The sequence below is a fragment of the Lates calcarifer genome, linkage group LG15 (genome assembly GCF_001640805.2).
Source record: "Lates calcarifer isolate ASB-BC8 linkage group LG15, TLL_Latcal_v3, whole genome shotgun sequence".
Classification (NCBI taxonomy): domain Eukaryota; kingdom Metazoa; phylum Chordata; class Actinopteri; family Centropomidae; genus Lates; species Lates calcarifer.
In genome coordinates this window covers 4,439,416-4,464,998 of record NC_066847.1, presented here as the reverse complement: position 1 = coordinate 4,464,998, position 25,583 = coordinate 4,439,416, and the positions used below count along the sequence as shown (strand labels likewise).

The following is a 25,583-nucleotide window of genomic DNA, read 5'->3' as shown; positions in this document are numbered from 1 at the left end:
AAGTACCTCTTCACTAGCAATGAATGAATGTACCAGCAAGACAAAAACAGTTTGAAGCAACATCATCTTCAAAGTTTGATTATAGTCTGGGTCAGTACACAATATTATTAAGCTAAATTTCTCTACTAATTTTGCCATATTGCTAACAATTTCTGTACTTGGCTATATGGCTAAAAGGCAGATTTTGATGCCTTAGGCCCTGGTCCAACTGCACAAATTCAGCTCTACTGTTCCATGATGTTGTCGTTGTCAACAAATTTCCAGCGTCAGGCCAGAATATGAACATTGGGAACAATAAACAGCCTTGTAACGTGAAGTAAGTCAAGAAGAGCAACGCACCACGACGCCTTGACAAAAAATCTAACACGTCTGAATTTTTGTATTTTCCTACACGTGTGACATCTCTCGCACTGTGATTCTATAATCTGACATGGTCACCATTGGGAAAGGTAAAGTCTGATCTCAGCCTCTCAGCATGAATGCTCCGAGTAAATCTTTTGGAAACCTGGGCATTTTGTTATTTATTGTTCGCAAGTGGAGGAGAAATCAGAGGGTCACCACAATCATACGATTCATCCTCTAGAGATCATGAAAAGCCACAACAAGTTCAATTGAAAGTCAGCCATCAGGTGTCAAGACAGCTCGTCAGACCATTTAGTTAGTCAAGGGGAAAGTTCAACCAAACAGTAGAACAGGTGACCAATCTAAAAGTCTGTGAATATTATATATATATTATACATGTTTCATGACAGTCTGTCTGAGATAGAGCATCTTTCTCTGGAAAAGATCCAGTCCAAAGAAAAAACCATGAAAGTTGTTATTGTTGTTTAAAATTATTATTACAGATGAACTGTGAGGCTTTATAGCTGCCAGTAACTTCGGCCTCAGGCAAGATGCCATTCAGGGTAGATAGCTTATTGTGTGCTGAGGTGGGAACCTGACCAACAGGGAGGGAGGGAGGGAGCAGGTCTAAAATTACACCTCCTGTCTCAAGGCGAAAGGTATTAAAGCTTGAAAGGTTTCATTGTGACTGGAGCCCCCCATGGTGAAAATGACTGCAGTGATAGCAGTGGTACAATGCAGAGAGCATTCACCCAACAATACATGTGGTTCCCTCATTAAAAGCAGTATGTCATCATGAGAATGGATGCAGGGAAGTATTATTAAATGTTTTCTGTCGTTTAAAGACCAGAAACAACTGGTGGATCTGAATAAACAAGTAAAACACAAGAATTTGGAATGACATAGACGAAAATACGCTGTAACCTCAAGTCAGTAAATATTTCAGTGTGAGCACATGTGGAGAACAAAAGGCAGATTTCTGCCTGGGTCCAAATTTCACAAGTTCTTGCAGTGAATTTAACAATCACACTTTTCCTCTGGTTTTGAGCTGAAACTGAAATTTGTCATGCTGGATTCTTTTCACAGAGAATCGCCTCTATTCAGAAGTACTCAGTGAAAGTCCCTGCATGAAAAATTCATACAGAGCCTGTCTATTTTCAGTGAGAAATCTCAAGGTTAGCTCAGACAAAACTGAGTGGTTTTCGAGTGTTGTAGATGAAACTCCCTCCCGTGACAGAATGATCAGTAGCTACAAGAAAATAAGATTTGTGGAGTGCCCCAAAGCAACAACCAAGATACACATTCCTGGGTAGTTTTCAGCCAAGCCACACTGAGGAAAATATCACACAGAGATCAGATTATCGTCAGCTTTCCATATTAACCTGATTTCCTTAGCATCATGTAAACTAGAAACGCTTTTCCTTATTTGAGGAAAGGGAACAGGAGAAACTCAGTTAGCTTTATTATTACTGGAGAAACCTGATTTCTTGGCCATATACTGTCTCTGCTTAACCTGATTTCTTATGAGTTTTTGCAAGAGTGAACGTGCAAACAAAGACTTCAGAGAAGGAAAGCTTTGCAGTGACAGCAGCACGGCAGGATGAAAGGAATTATTACTAGAAGCAGTGGATCTGTATCCAAAAAAAGTTAATCTTAAATCCAACAAAAAGGAAAATCTGACACTGAAGTAAATTAGTCTAAATAAGTAGTTTTAAAAAATGAAGAGTGGACTATTTGTAAAATTCAGACATGCACACCATGAATTGCGGAGCCAGTGAGTCATCCATCTAAATACTTCTGACCAAAATAAAACAAGAACTCTTAGTGCTGCAGCTTGATATCACTAATACACTTCAAATATGTCATCCCTGGTTCAAAAACATGGCGGGGGGTGAGGCAGAAATCTTATTACTGAGCAGCTGCATGAAAACAGGGGTTTAGAGCATGTAAATGTGTTTTCCTGCCTTATCCTGATTTCTCCATGTAATCCAGGTGTCTTTTGAGTGAGCCAAAGCCTTACAGGCAAAATAATAAACGAAAATTATTTAAGCTTTTAATTAACTGCAGCAAAATATCCATTGCTAAGTTAAAGTATTCTAAACTACTCCCTAGAAATATTATTGTCCAGTCATAGATTAGCAACCATAAATAGACATGACGATAGTTTGGAGGGAGGGGTCTTTTGTTTGAGACTTTCAAAAAAGTGATAGAGCAAATGTAAGTAACCGATATATTTATGTAATAAGATTGGATTTCACCAAAAAATCTATTTTTGTTCACATTTAGTTATTTTCCTAATATATATTTGTTTCTGTATTCATTTATTTATTTTGGGCTTTTATTTTATTAATTGTATTTTTGTTGTGTGACCTTTGACACTTTGATGATGTCACTCCTTAGTTCCTATCAGGCTCGTGAGCACAGTGAAACAAGTTTAACTGTCAGTAGCGTGCTAAAATGTGGTGAAAATGGTAAGTAGAGGAGCAAACTTTTACTTTGTATAGGTCATAAATCTTGTTCTTTGTTGTTAGAGTGTTTATTTCAGCGTGTTTATGTGTTTTTTTAATCGCGTACAGCGCTTTTGTGTTAACATGCTAGCTTACCGATGTCAAGCTAGGCTAACAGAGCACGTTAGCATGCCCGCTGTTCTCTCTCCTTTAAAGGTGTTTATGTAGAAAACCGGGTCATGAGAAGTTGCTGCACGGACAGTAATGTGTTATACACAGGTATGTGAGCTCCCTCTTTGTTATTTTGTCATGTATATTTACTGTGTACCGATAATTTTTGAAGAATATACATAAGGGATATTTGCCGCTGGTGTAGTAGCTTTTAAAGGAACATTGTGGTTGTAACTAAACGACAAGAATGGGATGTATGTCGTTTCATTGATTTAATGGAAGATGTTTATGTGGTAAATGTAGTGGCACATGACTCATACAGTGAGTTAGCCTCAGGCTATGCTGAGGAGAGATGTAAATGCAGAAAACTTGGGTCATGAGTAGCTTTACTGATATTAATGTGTCTTGTACAGCTCTTAAGGGAATAAATTTGGCCCAGCAGGCAAGCCAGCAGCTGTCCCCATCTCATTCCTGTTCCAAGGTAACCTTACATTGTTAGGATGTCCTGCTTTCTAGCACATCACCTACAATAATAAACTTATGTTACTTCCAAAGCCAGCTGAAGCATATCATTGGCTAACTATTATGTTGAGGAGTCATAAGTTAAATTAGCAGGACTTGGGCATCTGCTGCATGGAAGCCAAGAGCTACTATATCAGAGTTTAGAATAACATAAATAACTCTGTCCTGCTCTTTATTTAGTTTGGGGAAGTAATACTCCAGCATGCCCTGCCAAACCTGTTACCTGAAATAACATCACGTTTGTCAAACACCTTGATTTAGTTCATCCTCAGAGCCTTCTCTTTTGTAAAAGTGAAAGTGAAAACAGCTAGGATGAGCAAGAATAACATATGATTAAGCTGTTATTTAAAATACTGCTCTGTTATTATTGTTATATATTTATCTTCTTCATGGACCATCAACTGGTGAGATCTTATATCTTTTAGAACAGTATCATAGGCATATTTAATATCGTTTTAGGATTCTTGTTTTAAAACCAGTCATCTGGACACATAAACAATCAGTTAGTGTTGGCTAATTAGCTTGTGCTAGCTAACTAAAGCTGATAAAATCTGCTAGCAACAGCCAGTCAATATAGTCAACAAATTAAATGAGATTGTGTGCATGTAAGTTATTTATACAATAATTAAAATTTTCTCAGTTCATTGTTGATTCAGTTTGTCAGTTTTCATCCATCTCACCTGTTTTAGCTGAGTCTCAGAGTTGACATGCACATCACACGTCTCACAGTAAAACGTTTTGTTCTGCAGGCCCGTCGATGATTTGGAGGACGTAGCCAGTTTGCTTTTGACTCCCGGCCGGGGGAAGGATTTGATGGAACCCACGCCGCTCCTGGCCTCGAGCATCGTCTTGTGCTTCGTACCTGCAGATTCAAACAAGAAGTGGTCTGGTAAGTACATGAATCTCTGCTCCTTAAATGAAAGATGAGATCAGAAGGTCAGAGGCTTTTCTAAGCTGAGGAAATTGTAATGTGAGAGATTATCCAGGTAAAATGATCCTAAACAAAAACCTTGTTAAACTGGTACAATAGTTACACATTAGTCCTGAGTGTTGTGTCTGGAGTGAGGGGATGGACTGGGAATTAAAAATGATCCTTGACTTTTGCCTTAGACCAGCAGAAAAAATCCTTAACGCTCCTCACGCAATGATGAAACATCAGGGGAAATAAACAATATATTATTACAGGACAAATACAATCACTAGACTTAGAATGCTGCAAATAATTCATGATGCAATTTCAGCATGTGAGGACAAAAATAACTACACCAGAGACTCAAGGATGGGACCAGTGACCCATACTGGTATATTAACGAGCCAGTTATAGCACAATCAGCTGTCAACACCACAGGTTGCTCAGTGGGTTTCAGCATCTTACTCCCTGGGCCACTCGTCATTTGTTGCCTGATACATTGCTTTTTGTGAATTTTAAAGCTGTTCTACACATGGATTGTCTGGCATTAACTTTAATACTGCCTGTCCTAAAGACTTTCAAAACACATACTGGTCTGCAGCGGATTAGGTTTAATGCCCAGAATGCCTGTTGTTGCACAATGTAACTTGGACTGAACGGGTACTATCTCTCGTGAGAACTGTGTAACCTTTGCATAAAGTGCAAAAAGCTTTTTGTCACACACAGAAGAATTTAATATGCTACCATCATGTAAGCGATTATATTCACCGTATACTATATTATTATATGCTAGTAGTTCTGCAAAACTCCCTATTTTGGCTTCAACCACTGCATTTACAGACTGTGGCTTCTTAATTGAAAGGAGATGGAACATTTTGGCTATTACAACAGATAAGAGGATACCACTGAGACATTAGAGAGAAAAGTATCCAACACATGTCAAGAATGAGCTACAACAATGGCTCAGCAACTGTCTGTCTGTCTTGGACAAACTTTATTGATATGAGTTCATGTGGGACCCTTTCACTGCCTGGCTACAGAAACTGTAACTTTGAGGTCAGTGGCGTAATCCAGTGTAACCAATGGTTTGCAGTACTTTTTTGTGTGTGAGTGTTTCTCTCTGTGATGTTCCCTGTAAAAATCCTTATTTGAGTGTCCTCTCTTGATCAAACTTTCAGTAAAATTGTTGTAAGGCGAAGCAGTGGGACATTCCTGTGCATGGCACTCTGTATTGTGCGTGTCTGTGTGTGTGAATAGGGTATTAGAAATTTGTCTGACAGGGTGATTCATATAATCTTTGTTTTTTGAAAGCAAGGAATGTCACACAATACCTGATCAAAGTTGGATACGAGGTTCCTATGGTAACCACTGTCAACCCTCCCCCCCCCCAAAAAAAAAATTTAAATGTGTGTTTTTCAGGCCTGACAGCCGATATAACTCAAATGTGATGACAAAGAACACTTTCAGTACTGCATGCTGCTGGCTGATTGTGTAGAAACCCAGCAGATAATAACCTTTTTCACAAAAAGCATCGACTCTGAAAACCATTTCAGTACTGATTCTGGCATACATGTATTTTTCATGAAAATAGCAGTATACAGAATGGAATAACTATGTTAAAGTCTTGGTGTTAGATGAGGAAAACACATGTAGGAACCCAGCAGGTAAACACCTCACTTGTACAGTACACACAGTCTCTTGTCTTCTGTCTAAACATTTCTGTTATAATTTCTACAAATACTCAACTGATGTTCACATGTGGTGTAAATGTTGGCACACGTCTCTTACCACTGTTGTGAGCCTCCAGCTGTGATGCTGAGTTGACTGCCACTTTGCAGAGCGAGCAATACAGAAGGCGTCGAGCTTTCTCCTCCTCTGTTTCCTTATCTGTCTCTGCCTCAGGTTCGGCCTCGGGCTCCAGGTCTGGTTCTGAGGGCGAGTTTAGCTTTGATTGCCTCTCGTCCCCTCCAGCAGCTGAGGTAGTCTCTGGGGCTGTGGCTGCCGTGCTGTTCAGGACTATCGGTGAGGCCACGGGCACTGGCGTTGGCATTGTAGGGGTTGCCAAGGGTTGTGCCGGTCTGAGCACAGGGGATAGCGGTAGGGGCGCTGCACCAGGGATGCCATCTGTAGAGAGAAATACATGATTTATTTTGAATATATGGCTTCATCCATCATTTTGGGGCAAACATGTTTTATTCGTATAATGTTCTATCAACAGGTGGCTGACGTTTGTTTTTTCAGACTTCAGAGAATCATTTCTATTTTATTTATTTTTGACTGGACTGCATAATTGAGGCCAGCCTCAAAAATTCAAATGTCTGTGACTGACTGACTGACTGACTGACTTACTTACTGACTGATGAAGTTACATCATTGGTTGGCCAGCTGTGTGTTTGAGTTTCCCTTTTGGCATAACAGTTTCTGTTACATTGTGTTCTGTGCAAATTGCAATCCATTTCTGTATTTGCCTGTTTTTCTGACTTTACTGGGACATTGGCACCTGTATCCTTTGGGCCCTGTGGGTTGCAGGGTGGGGCATTCATGGATCTGGCATGCTCTGGGGCATCCCACAGATGCTGGATGCAGATTGGGATCTGGGGTGTTTGGAGGCCAGGTTAACGTCTTGGGCTCTTGTGTTCCTCGAGCCATGTCTGAGCAGTTTGTTAGTTGAGCTATTGCCATGGGGGGGGTGTGGTTTCCCAGGAGAACGTTGTATTGTAAGGAGATAATCAATGTGGTTTTTATGTTGTGGCTGATTGGTGTATAGTTTCAATTAAAGATGCCGTTTTTTTAGGAACTTGTTGTGCTATCAAAAGACTGATAGACGTGAAAGAAGAGCCCTTGGCTGTCAGCCCAGAGAGCAGCAGCTCAAGTCACAATAACCTCTAACATACTGTGTAGAGTGGATAAAGAAGTTTGCGGCGCAGTGATTGTAAAGCCCTATTTTGCCACAAAGTGAATGAGACATCAGTCATGAGTCAGAATAGTGATGTATAACGATAACACTTCTAAAATGTTGTGTTAGTTCTGACAGGAAATAGCAACTATTTTATCACCTGATGCCTCACCATCTAACGATGTATGCAGAGTGTAAGAGCAAATTAGAACAATCTGTTGGAACAAAGCAGAAAGGCTCTTAGAGAAACATCCTGAAACAAAACATACTAATATCTGCTCCATGAATGTAAATATTTTATACTGTTGGATTTGTAAGCTTTTAAAATGATGAGAACCAAGATTTTTAGGCATGTATAATTTATTAAGTTAAACTGATGTCCATTTTACTCACATAATCTTCCAACACATATAGTGACTTAATTTATTTTGTGATATGCTGTATATCACTATCGACTGATATGAAAAATAGATCATGATTGAATGTTTTGCTTTATCACCTGGCCTGACCTATAACATCATCCATTACTCCTCAAAATAAAGACGAAAGTAGAGGAGGAATGATCACACAGAGAAAACCACTGTATACACAAGCTCATGTGGTAAAAATGAAAGACAAAAAATGAAATGTCACAAAATTATCTGCCTGTCTTGAAACGGATATTTCTAGATAGGCAGAAAAATTGAATCAAGACTAACACTAACCACGTTATGCGTGCACATATCAACCAGTGCAGTCTATATTGATATATATTGAGATGGACAGCTCTGCAAAATAATCAGACCTTTAATCCACATGTAACATTAACAACGTTAACATGTTATACGAATAGCTGCTGCGCAGTGAAAGAACTGTCTGATAGTTTTAGGACAAAAGACAGCAGTGGATCAATATATTTGACTCATAAAACAACACCACATGTCAGTGTATGGAATACAGAAGACTGCTGCCACATTTACGAAAATGAAATTTTGCCTTGGCGGCACCACCTGATCGATGCCAATGCCTCTGAGTTCTCCGCACTCCACTGTCACGAAATGAAGATCAGCCAGCCAGGAGAGCAAATCAATAGTGAATTATGTCATGCTATTTTTGTGAGCCATTATATATGGTCCTTATTTATCCCAGCGGAGGTGTCGGCAGTCTGCGCCACAAAACTGCTCCAAGTTACATCGCCACGGGGTTTCACTTATGCCAAAGGTTAAAAAATACATCATAGGTTGGAGCAGCAGGTATGTGTCTGTTATTACTAGTGGTGAAAGAAGTACAGGCATCTTTTACATTAGAAAAATCTGAAAGGGCTTCTGGATAAATATGTCTATTTATTCAAGCTGAGGTATTGAATGGTGTCCAGGGATTGAGGTTTATTTTACTGTTGTACTGACACTCTGGATGAGAGCCTCAGCTAAATGCTTCAAATGTATGTAAATGTATGCACTGTGGGTTTTTTCGTTTAGTATCTCAGTGTTTGTGAGCATCCAATCCATTAACCTTTGAAATGGGTTTTTGAGGCACATTTATACTTGTTGTAATACTCTCCTCTTACAGTTGACTGACTCCAGCTATGAAATTTGCTGCACTTTTCATGAAACATGCTGCATGTTTTTAATGTATCTTTAAAGTAATGAACAGGAGCAGGTGGAGGATACAGTAAATGTTCACGGAAATAGGACTTCTGCATTGAAATGTAGTCAGATAAAGCTGTGAAGGTTACTTTAAACAATATTTAACAAAAATCATAAAACAAACACCTTACTTTCTGCAGTGTTGGTGAGCAACAAAGTGGAGCCTAAATGATGGTGATGATGGTACTTGAGAGGATAATACAGGGGATATGTTCATATCTTCCACAAATACCAACATACAAGACCCCTGATATTTGTCTAATAAAGAGTTAAGAAAATAATATGTACTTTGGCATATATGGCACCTAAACTAAAAGATGTATTAGTAAAGAGTAACCTCAGTAAGCTGAATCAGCCTCCTGACGTATTGGTCAGGCTTTATACTTATTTTACTGGTGTGTTGACTGTGTTTACGCAGCAGGCCTGCCTGCTCTGAATCAGCAACAAAAACACAAATTAACAGCCAAAACAGACACCACCCTATGACTCTACTTCTCTAAACTGCACACACTTTAAATCATTAAAGCCAACATTGCTTTACCCCTGGATAAAAGACACTGCATCCAACCCAACCACCTTCTCTCTTGCCTATCTGGGTCCTGGTTGCAGTGACTAAGCAAATTAGTCCATATGTCCGTCTCCTTAGCTACATCTTCATTCTCCGCCTGGGGGATCATTGGGCTATTCCCAGGCCATATGGGATTTATAATTCCCTCTGGGGTCTCCTTTCACTTGGACGTGGCTGGAGTACCTCTACAGGGAGGTGGTGTCAAGGAGGCCTGAACCACCTGAAATGGCTCCCCTCACTCCAAAAAAGCAGCAGCTCTACTTTGAGCTCCCTCCAGATTTCTGAGCTCCTTATCTTCTCACTAACAGGGGTTTCACAAACGCACAAGTTTGACATGACACAGATCAAGGTCCTTTTTTTTCTAACGGAGAGATGATGTGCTGTCTCAAGCAGCTGTGTGACCCAAAGCAACACGCACCACGCTGATTTTCCACCAGACAGTGCGGCAAAAGTTCTCCTAAGTACAACTATTAACCCATTTGTGCTGACCTCAACGACACAAGTCCAATGGGATTTTGGCACTGAGGTTATGATGGCGATAATTTTACTGTACAGAAGAGTGATGGAAAAGTTGATTTTGTGTGTTCTGTTACTCTAGTTTCCAACGTTACTGGGACTTGAGTAAAAAAAAAAAAAAAACTCAAACAAGGCAGAAAATATTAGAGACGGGAATGTAAATAATGGCAGTTCTACTATAATAACCTGTATCACAGTAATCCATTCCTTTGATGATTTGTATCAGTAATAGTGCGATTGTTTAAATTCTAATGTAGTCTTTTGAATCCAGTTAAACATATTGTGAAGAGTATTTGTTCTAGCTCATTGCCTGACCATAAGTGAGAATTGGAACGTTAAATCAAGAGCTTTGCCATAAACTCATCCCCTCTGTGTCACAGTAGTCCATTACAGTGTCTGCATTACTGCAGACGCAGCACCAGTCTTCCTGTCAGTGTCACACTTCATCTTACCATCTCTTGTGAACAAGACCCCAGGGTACCTGAACTTAGGGCAGTGACTGACTGTTAAGATGTGTCACAAAACACAGTGAAGTAAGCCATCTAGAAATTCAAGACTGAAGTTGCTAATTCATTTGGATGCACAAGTAAATTAGTAAATTAGGGCTTTTAAATTTGAATTATAAATTCGCTCACCATGGTGTGGTCAATGAAACCACATTCAGCAGCTGAAGCTTTTCTCTGTTCAGTCTGTCAGTATTGCTGCTGCAGTTTTTTAATACCATTTACTGATCTAATCTGTCCATCACATGACCAATGACCTTAAGCAAAGGCGTCTATTGATTACTGTTACCAGCAGAGGATGCAGGACTGAGCATTTATGGTGCAGTGTGGTGCAACTATGACTAAATCACCTCTAACTATTGTATATGCCTGTGTGTGTGTTTCATTAGTTGCCTGTGAATTGATCTAAAGAAGAACATCTGGCTAGAAAAGGCCATTATTCTGGGTTGTTACACTTAATACCATGACTGGAACATTTAGTTAAAGTCTGTGGACTCAGCTCTGAAAAGGGGAACAGTGACTTCACTTATTAGTTTTGCGTAATTTATGTTCTGTTTAATTCAAGTTTAGGCTGAATATGTTACAGGCAAAAGCCAGAAAATCTACCCAATTCCTTCAATCTACATAGTCTGAAGGTGGATTATATTCAGATATAGCAAAAGCTCAAAAAAGAGGACATGGCATGACTAACACTAAAAAGTGTGATAGCACAGTTTTAACATGAACTAGTTTTTAAACTAATCTTCATTTAAAAGATGTTCAACTAAAGTAATGTGACAATTATCAGTTGTTATAAAACCTGGTTTAACAGCCATCAGTGACCTTAGTGCAATGCTACAATACCATGACCCATCAAGCTAGGGCCATCACACAAGAACAATAATTAATCTGTGAACTATTTATGATGCAGCTGACCTTGTCGCTCTTGATGAATAATGTTTATGCCATGAGCAGAGTGGCAGCCACCTCTTTGCTCCCTGCAATTAACCATCACCTACTCCCAGTCCACTCCGGTGTGCCAGGCATCAAAACAACCTGAAATCACAGTGATTAACTCACTCAATCTCACCATGCTCACCGGCGACCAAAAGGCTGCCATCACACCTGCTTCTCTGGGCAGCTTTTCAATGGCACGGTCACCAGACTGACTGAGTGTCCAGAAAAGTGCAGGTAAAGGTTTGGTGGCCTTGTGAGCCAACAATTCTTTGCCTGCAAGTTACCATTTTACCATTGGAGAGCTCAATGCACAATCAGAATAATCTTCATTAGAGATTCTCTGGTCTCGGTTCTGGATTATATTTTGGTGCCAAGCTTAGCTCACAGATTGCTTTTGTCTTGGTTTTCTGTCCAGCATTTATCAACAGCTGGGACACATAATCTGCATCAATTTCTCTCCAGAGATTTTTTTTCCTCTTAAATTGACCCACTGTTTGGAACAGCAACCATAACTGCAATATCTTACACAGTTTGTGACATCAGTAGGGGAGAGTAAAACACATTCTTATTGAGAAACATTGCCGGGAGCTGTTATTAAGGAATACTCCAAGATTCTGGCAATCTGCTTGTTTGCTCTGATACCTGGAGTGTGAAGATCAATACCAATTTAATCTTTGTGAAGTCAGTAGAGAGATTGGTCTGTGATTTGTTTGGCATAACTTTAACACAGACTGGAAGGAGGGAAAATAGATAGTTTCTAAAAGAGGAAACTTAGACCATCCAACAGATCCAATATTGAGTGTGACATTTTATTCTTCACCTGGGAAATAGTATTTTTGCTTTTTGTCATACTGTTATCTCAAGGTATACTAAACCACCTTTGTCCATTGCTTTAAACTGCATTTCACAGTGGACAGTTTCATCAGTTCCCCATGCTTCCCTTCTTTATGCTAAGCTAAGCCAATCACCTCCTCAATAACTCTGTACTTACTGCACATGCATGAAAATGGTATCAATCCTCTCATCTAACTCACCAATAAGGCGAATAATTCAGAAATGTCAAGTTATGCCTTTGAATGGCATGTAAACAAAGCTTTGACAGAGCAAAGATGGCTATTATCTTGTTAGTAAGCTGGGCTAAACATGTCTTGAATCTTATAGAAGTGCCCCTGTAATTTATTAATAACTTTTTTTGTCTTCTTGCTCCTGTTGTAACTGAGCTCAGTTAGACCCCTCAGTAACTGGCTATAAAAGCATCCCCTTTACCAATCATCCATCGTATTGAATTTTGTAGACGAGTGATGGAAGGAAGGCCTGCTTCAGTTTCTGTGGAGCTTTTCCTTGTCATGACAGGAACAGAATATTTTATTTATTTTATTTTATTAGAATGTCTAGCTAGCTAGTGTGGCGAGTACACCATTCCCAATTTAGCATTACACCCATGTGTAACACTTAAATAAATCACCCTGCACCTATCATACACGGGATGTACTGATGTTAATACACAATATTTGTACTGAGCTTAGCAACTCACATCTCTCATGAACTAGCAACATTTCACAATTACCAGTGGCAATTATCTCCTAAGAAAGGGCACCCTTGAGCCAATAAACCAACATGGATACATGTTGTAATGTGTGTAATGTATGGTAGAAGTGTGAGGTAAATGAGTAATGATCAACAAGAAGAAGAAAGGTTCTGTCTTCATCTGTCACCTTATTAAAGGAAGTGCTTGGTGAGGCCATCCCATGTTAAGTCATGCATGTATTTGCCCTTGTGTTGGGGTGAACCCATCTACCACGGTGTCATTAAAGAGCCATTTGCTGTTGGAAGGGCAGGTGATTAAAGTGTACTTTGGCTGGCCTAGGACGCCCTGCACTCTGGGAAGCCTCCAGTAATCCATATCCCCAGTCAGTGTGACCTAACTGGCTCTGCAAGGCCCAGTTAAGAACTCAATCCCCTCTCATTAATGGAGGTAATGACTGTGATCAATCTAAAGTTGGTATGGGCGAGCTGAGCCCCACAGCAAAGAGAGATTGAGGCCAGGTAAAAGAAAGGATGGGATTAGAAAGAAGAACAAAAGAGGATAGATTTGGAAGACAAAGAAAGTGAAAAGTTAAATGAAAGTGAAACTGGAAAAGTAAGCAAACTTTGAGCCAAAACAACAGTGGAAAATCAAGTGTGTGAAAGAAAGGCAGAGGGGGGCGGGCAGGTGGGCAAGGGACGTGAGAAGGTGAGAGGAAAGAGATAACATTAAAAGGGAGTAATTGAGTAAGGAACACAATTAAATAGAGAGAAATTGAGAGGGTGGGAGTGGTGAAGGCAACAAAGAGGAAGAGAACCGAGAGAAAGGGAGATCAGGACAGGTGCTACGACCCTTCGAGACAGGACACCGCTTCTTTTCTCTCCTCCATTTGTACCTCAGCCTCTCCTGACTCTCCCCTGAGATTTTCTTTGGCGATAGAGGAGAAATGCAGCTCTGAAATCCTTCCACTCTACTTAGGCTTTCAGGCAATCACGAGGCTCCCCGGAGATCTGATTACCTTTCTCAATGAAGCTGGATTAAGCTCTTTAATTAAAATGATTGGGCCTTATTATATGCTGTCACAACTTAAAGGACAGAAATCCCTCATGGCTCTTGAGCTCTGTCAAATTTCATTCACCGGCTATGATTTTTCTTCCTCCCTCTTGTCAGTATTCAAAGTGAGTAAATGAGAAAAGAGTCACGGTTGAATATTCCTAGAATAAAAGATTGATAAGGTGAAAAATTTGCATTCACAAATAAGTGTGCGTCGACACCTGCAATCATCTTTTTTTGTTGAAGGAGAAAAAAGGCAATATCTCAGATATTTAACGGCAGGAAGAGTCATTGATTTGAATTCACACTGATTTATCTCTCTCCAATTTCATCCGAAAGCAAATGATCCGCACCTAATTTCTGTTGGGAAGTTTCTGTGGTTACACGTCACTGTCCAAAATCCCCACAAATGAGAACATTTGCAGCACCGTGCAGGTATGGAGCCAATCTAATCACACACTCATCAGGTTTGCTGCTGTCTCTGACGTCTGTCTGCGAGGGCTTTTTCCAACCCAGTGCTTATGTACGGAGACTTAGGCACATAGGCAGTTTTCTGGGTGGAGGAGGGTGGCGGAGGGCGTCAGCTGCCAGTGGGGACCTGAGGAAGGAGACTGTGGATGAAAAAAAGCCTGAGCTAGCCTCCTGCCTCCCTGCAGCCTGTTTCATTGTACAGCTGCTGTCAGTGCTGGCATGGCTCCCCTGACAATCTGCTCTTTAATAGCTAATATCAGGGTACATTTCCTCAGGCACTGGACTGGAACTGAGAGATGGCGGGCTGTGCTGTGGGCATTTCTCTCTCTCCCTCTTTGCCTTTCTCGCTCTACCTCTGTTCTCCCTGGCGCTGGTATAAGGACACACAAACACACACGCGCAAACTTGACAGGCGGCCGCTGACTCATCCCACTAATCTATACTATCTCGCTGTGTCCAGCTGTCCATCCATCTCAGAGAGCACAAGTTAAGCGATGAAGTAAAGAACATGGATGCTCTGTGCATTTTATGAAGTCCACACTGTGATTACACGCTTTCTGACTCATTATTCCAAGATGATGCACTGATGTTCTCTTGCACATCAACTTGAACCGCTCTGAGCAGATGGACTTGTGAAATGTAAATGAATGGTTTAGTTCGCAATAATTTTTTCCATCATTTGGTAAGAAATGTTCTATCTTTTAGTATTTCACCCAAACACTTTGTTTCTACCCTGCATCTCTTGACTTTTAATGTACTAAAAAACCTGGAAAGTATGTGAATCTTAATCTTTAATATGTAATATAAAATATGTGTTTTATTAATATATACTGTAACTTAATAATTTCAAGTTAAATCAGCAGCTTTTAAACATTACTTTAAGTAAGACTTCCAAGTCTTCATTTGAAATGATTGAGATGCATGAATTTATTGCTTAGATTATACTAAGCTCATTAAATTAAAGGGTAATTCTGCCAATTTTACACAGCAAAGTCTGTCTGCAAGTTCTGGCTAGTAGTACTGCATGTGAAAAAAAAGTCTTTTGAGGCCCCAGAGAGAGCTGTGTGACGTTTTGACAAGGAAGAAAAGTGACTGGAATAAAAAAGACGATATCTCTTGTTCTGCTGCATCAGTTTTGACCCTGCGAGTCTGACATTGTTATACAAGTGTAATGCTAAATCAGTGGAGTGCTCTCTAAAGTTCCTAAAGAAACATGATCTGCATATTAGCAAACTTCCCAGCATGCACTGTTTGAGAGTAAAAACTCTCTAGAGACTGCCCATTTTTGTAGTTTGAAGAAAACATGCATGAAAACAAAACATAAACAAAAAGAAAATATGTGGGAAAACAAGTTAGAACTTATTTTATTGAACTTGTTTTGTTTGAGAGCTCACGTGTGTCCATGCTATCATTGTAAAGATAAGATGCTCCGGAGTTTCATTTTGCATATTTTTCTCTTTTAGTCATATCACAGATCAAGTTAGTGAGGTTTTTAAAACACAGAAAAACTAGTTTTTTGTCTTTTGTCATAATATGGTCTATAAGATTGAAATTCACATGATCTTTCTCGCAACGTGTCTTTAATATATATAAGTTTATATACGCATGGTTAGAAAGGCAATTTTGTCAGTTTAAATCACTAAATGGTTGCATGCTGCAGACACTTTACTATGGATGGATCTAGCTGCCCATAAAACCCATGTGGGACACATGCAACAGTGTGTTTTTACTGCATGTTAATTTAAGATCACTTGCTGATTGGTTTGTTTTGCTCCTAGAGATGTAAAAAATACTAAACAAATTTTCAAATCATTTGTCATCTTAAATTAATCTGCACCAGCTTTGTTCTAGATGTGATGGTTACCATAGAAAGTTAACTATTGAATACAACCATATATATTCCTGTCATTGATTGCTGGTTTAATCAAATGAGCCTCCGGTTACATGTTTTCCATGACCCACAAACTACGAGAGAGACAGAGCCCCGTACAAGGTGTTACACAAGCATATTAATGCATGAAAATATAAATTTGTAATACCAGCGTGTATAAATTTATGAATTATTATGCAAGAATCTCAGAGCACCGCTGCTCTCAAAACATAATGGTACTCCTGCTTAAAATCTAACAACAATAACAAAAAATTACTCACTGTTAATGAAACAATTACCTAACTGTAGACCTTTAATTAGAAAACAGCACATAAATGACACAATCAGGTGTATTTCTGAAACAGAAATAAGCAATCATGTTATATTTGTTCTCAGCATGGGCATGTTGTGCATTGGAATGAAATGATTACAGATCAAATATGTTTTTCGTTGGTAATTTTATAGCAAAACAAACCCACTGAAAGCCCACTCTGCAAAAGCAAACAGAGCTCTGCCGCCCTGTTGTTTCAGCCTACTCTCACTATGGCCATTACTCTTCCCTGAACTCTGCCTTTCATTAGAGGGGGTTTGTTGCCACTGATACACCGTCAAATACTTCAGCCTTGCAGATAATGCAGCATTTACCCGCCTTGACAATTAATTCTTCTGACATCTGAGCGCATTAATATTCATTACCCAGTGCCACTTGTGACAAACCGCCGCCCCCGCTCACTGTAGATATGATAGTGAGATGGTGTAGAAATGTGCTCCTGTGTGTGTGTGTTTTTTTTAAGGGCACTGAAATGATTAATAGTCATTTGTCTGTCTGGCTATGACAGAATGTTGTTTAAGGGTTTTGAGCTCTCTGCTTGTGTAAAATGTGTTTACACTTTTCCCAGGGCCTGAGTACATGTTTAATGTCAGGGCTGTGTAGAGTCCATTACAGATAGGTATCTCAGTGACAGTACAGTGGGGGGAGGTCAGTGACTGAATCCTACCTTTACTGCATAGCTCTCTAGTTATAAAATTGTAGGCTATTAGGAGGGACTATGTTAAGAGAAGGCTACAAATGCCAGTGTCCACCCCATATAGATGCAAACAACCTCAATTTAAAGCTAAACTTGACACCATGCTCACCCACTTCACACCAGTTTCCCTTTTAAGTAGCTATAATCATCTTATTCCTCATTATCCCTAATTGTCTGGCAGTATCATATATTATTTATTGAGATGTATACTCAAGATGATATACATCTCATTAAAATTCACACTGACATGTTTGGTATCTTTGGAAACTGAGATCTCTTCTAGAGGTTTGATTTGTTGTTGTTTAGCTGCACAGCATGAGTTTGCGTTGAATGAGATTGAAGAGCAGTCTTTTCATTTCAAATCCTGTGCGTGTTTGTGATTCAACACACTGGGCATGTGTCACTGTCAAATTACTCTAACTGCTATAATTCATTTGAACATTTCTGATATGAGGTGCACTCTTAAAAAAACCCCAAACCTGTTTTGACATATCTTTTCTCTCTAAAATTAATGCTAGCTTTGCGTACATGATCACAGGGAAAGACACAGCTGACTGGAATAAGAATGGTGTATCTGTCAATCTCGAACATCTCAATTAATGTAATCCAAATGTACATTTGTCCATGTCCTGGAAATATGTATTATTTAAATTGGAATCATGTCCAGTCATTCATCATGATCTGCTTCTCTTTGTGACTTCTCACTTGGACTCTGTGTAGTTATTTCCTGTTTTATTTTGACTTTTTTTGAGTTCATTGTTGTTTGAATTCCTGACTTTGTATCTTTTTTCCGCCACTTTTCTTTATCACCTGCTGTCTGTTGGTAATCAACTGAGTTGCCCTGCCCACCCACACACCTGTCTGTCTCTAGTTTCCCCAGTCAGTCTTTATCGTCAGCCTCTGTCAGTTTGTCTAAATATTCTGGTTCATGTCCAGAAGTTTTTCTTTCCCTGTATCTATCCTTTCTGAACAGTTCTGTCCTCCCATCTGCCATTAAGCCTTTTATTTTTATTTTTAACTTCACTACTTCAGCCTTCCTTTGTGTTCTTTCCCCCATGTTGCTAGCTTCAGTCGTTACATCATTAAGACATTACAAAACTGCATGAATTACGTAAAGAGAAAAAATAACCATGACCATGAGAAATTGTGGAACATTTAAAAATAGTCGTTATTATGCAACTTTATTTCATCATGTTTCTTTTTGCTACAGAATTTCATTTAATTTCAGCTGCTTTTATTTCAAAATGTCCCTTTTTAAAAGTCTGTTTATACTTCACCACATAATTCTTTCTCTGATCTTTTTATTTCATGAGGACACACTTCATCATTACATTTCATCGACGGGGCAGAGCCAGTTATGTGACTGGCTGTAGCTTCGGACTGAAAAAGCAGACAGCCATTCACATACCTGGCACTGCCCTGTTCGTTTTGACTGACAGATGGAGACTTTGTGATGACTCGTGGTATAATAAAATAAACAGTCATTTGGGAAAATTGTGTTGTAAAAATAAAAGCAGTCTTTGGAAAAAGGACATTTGGAAAGTAAAACCACTATACTGAAATAAAAATTACCTTCAATAAACTTTCTTATTGTGAAAAGAAACAGAATGAAATAACATTTCATGATGATGAGCTGAATTTTAAACATTAATTATTTTACAGTTTTATAGTTGGACCACATTGGCTTGTTTAGATATACTGCACTGTCTCACCAACAATGAATGTTAGTCATTGCTATTTTAGTGTTCAGCACATATAACAAGATAATTCTGAACCAGATACTTTGATTTTCAGTTTATTCCATTCAAACACTGGACAAAATGTGATCCTTTTGACGGTGCCAAGTCATAAACTTACTGGAGTTGCAATTTTAGAAATGCATCTCAATATTTCACAACCACTGTTCCTTTAGACCCGGAGACCTCCAAGATGGCAGCCAGAGGTTGCATTACATCACCTGAAAGGTTTCTTAAAGTAAATGTCGACAAACTGCAGCGTAGATTAGCTCAGCGAAAACTTCAGTGCAACTTACTCCACTTAAAGGTTTGCCATTTGTATAGTAGCAGCTTAGTAGCTCTGTGGGATGCGAGACAGGCTGCCGCCAAGTGTAAAGCTCTTAATATAACTTAAATACTAACATGTGACCTGTATTAGCTGAAATGTGTGAATGTAAGTACTTGTTAATCCTATTTTCTCACCTATTTAATGGAGAAAAGAAGAACATTGTTAATATTTCTAACATTTATGAACCAGAATCACCAAGCTTTCCTTTTAAGATATGATATTATTACCTCAATGTGCATTTCAACCATCAACCGTTAAATGATTTCACCTTAAGCAGCCTTTAAAGTGTGAATAGGTTGGACTTGGCAAAATAGGTCATGGTCCACGATGAGCTCCAGAAATGTGCTCCTAATTTAAATACTTCTGGAATATTGGAAGAAGACATGGGTAGAGGTTAAGATTAATCCCAGAGCGCAACGGCTCAATGTGTTTCCAATTCCTTTAAAAAAACTTATATTGTTACAGTTAAAAGGGAAGACTTTCATTGGGCCAATTTCATGACATAATAACAGGCAGCTTCAAGAATATTACAGTAGAGGAGACAGAGAGGGCAGGGCTCCTCAGCAGTGCCTTCAGCTGCCAAAGACGTTATCCTCCACAGAACCAGTATGAAACACAGCAGATAAAATCATTTAAAAATAATCTGCATCTGGTTCCTGTCAGGTGCTGGAAGTTGCACTTAGTTTTTGTTTACTTTTTCAACATGTTTTTAAGCAGGCGTTCCACCGAGAATAAGAATCTTTTTCGGCAGACACCTGGCCGAGATAACCGGATTTAAACAGCCACCTGGCTACGACGTGATGAATATTAAGTTACACAGAGTCAGCATACAACAATGTGCACAGGCAAAAATGTAATTAAAAATGGGATAATACAAAGACAAATTCAATATAGGAGGAATTTGGCTTGGAGCACATGGTTATATAAGTTACTAAATTTTGGCAAACTGCCATCAAATTTAAGAATTAAGAACAAACTACCTCTTACTTGTCTTCCAACTACAGTGCGGACTAAAGTGAAAAGTTTGTATAGCTGTTCTGAGTGGCCTTAGTGGAAGGTATGGTTAGAAGTCTGGCATCATAGCCTCCACCTGGTTTTATCACGCTATCTCCCTGAGCTCTCTCCAAGAACTCAGTGTTTTTTGTGTGTCTTTATAATCTCAATGCATCAATGAGTCACATCAGTGGGGATAATGATGGACACTTTTAGACAGCTCCTCTTAAAATTCTCCCTCAAGCTCTTTTTTTGTTACCACACACCTGGCCAATCGATGCGTAAAGTAGGCATGATTGTCAGATCATTGTTTTGGAGAACTAAAGGGAGTTTCAGATGTGAGAGTGACAGTCAGGCCAAAAACAGCCCTGTATTTCCAAAAGAAAAAAAGCAAGGGGTTGTGTTTGCGGGAACATGTTGCTTCAGGTACCAGTGAGTAACAGCTTAATATGTTTGAATCCTTCTACGATGTGAAAACATAATGATAATGCAGCTACAATAATAAAATTGAGACAGGATTTTTCTCTGTTAGTCATTTTCTGTTTTTTTTTTGTAATGATTGTAAAACAATAGAAATATTGCTACACATTAAAGTGTAATTTACCATGACTGTGTGCTTGTACATATTTAATAATAATATTAATCTAGTTTAGTCCTACAGCGTTTTTAAAGGCACCCAGAGATGCTTTACATAGATGAAAAATTGCCAGACATACTTTCACATAAAAGCATCAGTGACAGAGTTGAGAATGAATTCAAAGCAGCTTTTAAAAGATGAGTTTTGAGTGCCTCTTCAAAGGTGGTTGAGGAGAGTGTTTATTGTCCTTGAGGAGAGAGTTCCTGAGGGTGGGGCCAGTGGTGACTAACCCAGACTGAGTTTTGGACATACTAGAATTTACTGAGGATTTGATTAATGTTGTTGCATTGTGTTGCAGCAAAAACTGAATGAACTTCAGCTTTTTTGCAAGTAAACCCTTCATCCTATTGGTGTTGGCAGCCTTGCTGCATCAATGCAGAGGTCCGATTCAATTGAATGAGGGAGCCACTTTGTTGTGCTGTTGTCTGTCTGTATGTGGCTGCAGATTATCTGACAGGCACTTTGTTTGAAGGCTGAGGCCCTGACTCATTCTTCATTTGTCTGACTGTCCTATGTGTCCTGCAAAGATCTCCCAACTCTAAAAATTCAATATATGAGCACCGAGTCGGCAGCCAGCCATTGGCAGACCAGCCAACACAGGGCTGATATAATCAGCAGTGAGTCCATCCAACTCCTAAAGTGATTGCATGTTGTGTGCAGCAAATTTAACATGCCACAAGGGTAGGTTTCAGGTCCAAGCTTCATTCTTAACAGGAAGGCAGGAGCTACATGAAGAACACAACAAAGAGCGTGTGTTGAGGAATGTGCAGCAGGCAAGAAAACACAAACCTTTCTTGTCAGTGCCGTTGGGGACCTGCGAGGTGTTGATACCCTTTGCAATCTCCTGGTTGGTGGTTTCCTTGGTGACCACTGAGCCTTTGAGCTTACTCTTCGGAGCATCCAGGGCTTTTAGCTTCTTGGCATGTTTGGTTCCCTTGTAGTGGGCCAAGGCCTGGCTCTGTGAGGAGAACAAATAACAGGCTCGATTTAACACTGGAAAAGAAGCTAAACACGGGGCCAGGATGAAATGAAATATGAAAACTAAAGGAACACAGTCAGAGTCAATGAAGCAGACTAAACATAATTAGCAGGGGTCAGTTGATACGTCTTACAGTCCAGCAAAAAATGTTAATATTTGCTTCTGTTTATGGCAGCTTTAGGAGAAAAAACCCTCTTCTTTTAAGATGATTAATATAGCCAGGTAACATTATTTCCTAATTGAAGTGTTCTATTTTTTGGATTTACTAAAAAAACTGCTCTTGAAGCAGATTTTTTTTTGTAAGGCTCTACATTATTAAATGCAGCATTTTCAAATGTAAAATAATTTATTGCTCTACAACAATGAGCTACTTTAGCAGGCCTTGACGTCAAATCATTTTTTCATGTACAGCTTGTAAAGAGTTTAGCCAATTCAGCCCATTATAACAATCATTTTTTCTTTGTTCCAGCACCTGAATACCTGTCGAGATTTCAAATTACAAAAGAGTGGTAATGAAATGACCATTCAGTCTCAATATGAAGCTCATTTCTTTAATAAGAATACCTGGATCTGCATGATTGGGATTTTTTTTTTGACCCGTGATGTTTAATTTATGTAGTGGGTGTCTGGTTTAAAGTCTGAACACGTAGTGCCACCAAGATTCACCTTCACAACGGATTCATCCAGGCACACTGAAGTGGGACATATGCAAAGACTTTGAGCTGTCCTTGTTTACCTCTGCACACTTCCCTGCATGCTTTGCCTGTGGCAAGAATGAGGGTATCAGGAGGGATGCAATTGCCTCTTGGAATAAATAAATGCGCCAGCCACGCATCCCCAGAAGACATTTGTAAGCATCTTTATTTATGGGCCGCGATGGGGATATTCACTAAAGACTGCTGGGACACAGGGGCCATTCCAGGTAGTATCTCAGCATTGCAATATAAGCAAAACATTGTTCCTGTTTCCCTTTGCTCCTTTTCAGTAATTAGCACCCATTGTTTGAGCCGTGGTCAGATTGTTTAATTGCTAGAAAATAAGCTCCCAGTTTTATAACAATGCTTTCATACCATTTTGTTTTGGGTGTCTTTCACTCAGGTTACTTTAATTTACTTGATGGTGATTGTGAACTTCAGATAATGAGTTTGTGTAAGAGTATTTGACAAGTTAATACAAAGAGACAAGTTAAAGAGGTTTCAGTGCATGAGGGGTATAAAGTTGCCAGGAATTCATAGTTCAGTAGTTTTGTTTGAAAAGGTTGTGAAATTGCTGAATTGCCTTAAATGTTTTCCCTTCATCCTGAAAACCATTTTTGGATGAGGCGTCACTTTTTCAAATAGAGTGCACATCTTTTCTGGCACGAAACGATCCATTTTTACCCACATTCATCACTCTCCAGGTACCACAGACATAACTTATTTTTTTTTTGTCATGAGACCCAGGTGATATGGATGGGTGTTTAATGTGACTACGGCAATAATTCATCTTTCATTAGAGCAATGAAGTGGAAGAATTGCCTGAACTCCAAGTCTGACAACGGCATGATTAAAAATAGGAAGGAAATCATTTGTTTTCCTTCCAGGTGCTCTGTGAGGGGGAAAAAACATCAAACAAACCAGATTTGGAGGGTTGGTTTAGAATTTAGAGAGGCTGTCTGAAAACCGAAAGGTCACAGTTTGAATCCCAGTGTATCCATCAACATGAATAAGATGACCCCTTTGGGCACTTAAAGTAAACTGAATGAGTGTCAGCTAAATGCTGAAAATGTAAGCTTTGCTCAGTCCTGTCACTCAGTTTATAAAAATGTGTTGTCTGATTTACTTTTCTCTCCAGAGCTAATAAGTTGTAGTTTATTCTGTACCTTAAACATACTGAAATTATTTCACATTCAAATGTCTGTAGAGTTTGTAAATATTTTTGCCTATTTAACATATTGGTTTCATGTTTGAATAAACCCCAAGTCACTTTTTCCATAGAAATCATGACATATCCATAACATTTAATTAATGCTGTCATATTAATGGAAAGTCTACAGCAGAACAAAGTGAATACACAGGGAGGGATATTGAATGTGCATCTTTTTTCTGCCTTCCTGAAGCTGCATTAATCAATTTCCTATGTTAACAATGGATTAAAACCATTGTGTATTGTGAAACTGTCGCTTGTAGTCACAAACCCACACAACATTTGCATAAACTCTGCAGTCCTCCTCAGCCCTCAACTTAATGGCTTGGTGACACCAAAAAGTGGAACCACAAAACGAATCCATGTGTCAAAATATTTAGATTAGAAGAGGCGATGTAGTGACTACTCACGGGGCTTGTTCGTGAACTGCTGGAGCTGGCGAGCTAACTGCTAAATTGCTAGCTGGCTGAGCTAGTGCCAGTCAGTCACAGTAGCTCCTAGAGATTCTGTATTGATGAATCAATTATTTGATTAACACTTTTCATGCAAGGAATTAATATCAGTTAGATAAACAGTTATAATCTATGAATGAAAATTCATAGAATTAAAAATTGAGGAGGGAAGCTACACTCAGATGATCATATTTGGCCTGGCTACTAAAAACAAATAAATTGGTGAAATCCTTAAATATATATACATTTTCTTGCTAAATTTAGGTATTTGTTTTACATAGCAATGGCTATTGATCAAATTGTTATAGTTTTGTAGTTGATCATTTATGTAACTATGTGCTGTTGTAATGCATGTGTCCAAAAGCTAACCTAACACATAACCCATCCATCCATCCATTAGCTATACCACTTACCCTTTGAGGGTCGTGGGGTGGCTGGAGTTGATCCCAGCTAGCATTGGGTGCGAGGCAGGGTACATGCTCGACAGGTTACCAGTCTAAAAACAGGGCTTAACGCATAACCCATATGTGAATAAAGACTCATTAAATTAAGGCATCTTCAAATACTATATGTAGTGATGTTATCTTCTGTGGTTTGAGTCAATCCTCAAAGACTGAAATAGACAGGAAAGGAGGGGGGATGGCAGAAAACAAGATAAACGTGAAATGTTCACTCAAATGAATGAAAGAAACAACATCAAACTGGCCTTTGTCTGGAAAATGGGGGGAGGAGGGTAAATTGTAGGTATCAAGACAAGGGGTGGGGTTCAGGAACATGATGCTCTGACTTCATAATTCAGTTAACTCCATGTGATTTAAATATGTTGGTGACTAATTTCTTCCATAAACAACAGTCCATTTCTGGTGGTCAGTTACTCACAACAGACCAGAAGCTCAACACAGAGCAAAGTTTACAAGTAATACACTGTTTATGTTTTCAGTTTCTCATATTCATTGAATCCTGCTCTCACAAGGCTTCCAACAAATGTTTAATAATATTCAAATAAAAATTATCTCCAAAGCTCAACATTGATGTAATGAAGGGTAAACCAGCTTAAATCATTTTTATTTGTGGAACAGTTTACTCAGTTTTGTTTCTCCTGTGGCTTTAATCAGTTTTTTTCATTTGTGGAAGCTGGAGTCACTTTTATTTGTAGTACTGAGTTTATAC

General features: G+C 39.1%; 1 protein-coding gene and 1 long non-coding RNA gene across 3 annotated transcripts in view; one reads left to right on the top strand and one right to left on the bottom strand.

Annotated features, from left to right (window-relative positions):
• Positions 1–25,583, bottom strand: part of znf385d (zinc finger protein 385D) — a 101,454-nt gene that overhangs the window by 4,391 nt on the left and 71,480 nt on the right. For both annotated transcript variants that reach the window (XM_051076015.1, XM_051076014.1), the window contains exons 4-6: positions 21,867–22,035; positions 6,181–6,516; positions 4,163–4,344 (exon numbers count right to left, since the gene is read on the bottom strand). In XM_051076015.1, the coding sequence (XP_050931972.1) occupies positions 4,163–4,344; positions 6,181–6,516; positions 21,867–22,035 (687 nt within the window). The remainder of the gene's footprint in view (positions 1–4,162; positions 4,345–6,180; positions 6,517–21,866; positions 22,036–25,583) is intronic.
• On the top strand, positions 2,570–4,126 carry LOC108899554 (uncharacterized). Its single transcript, XR_001963572.2, has 3 exons — positions 2,570–2,813; positions 3,006–3,068; positions 3,374–4,126. It is a non-coding gene; the product is annotated as an uncharacterized LOC108899554 (long non-coding RNA).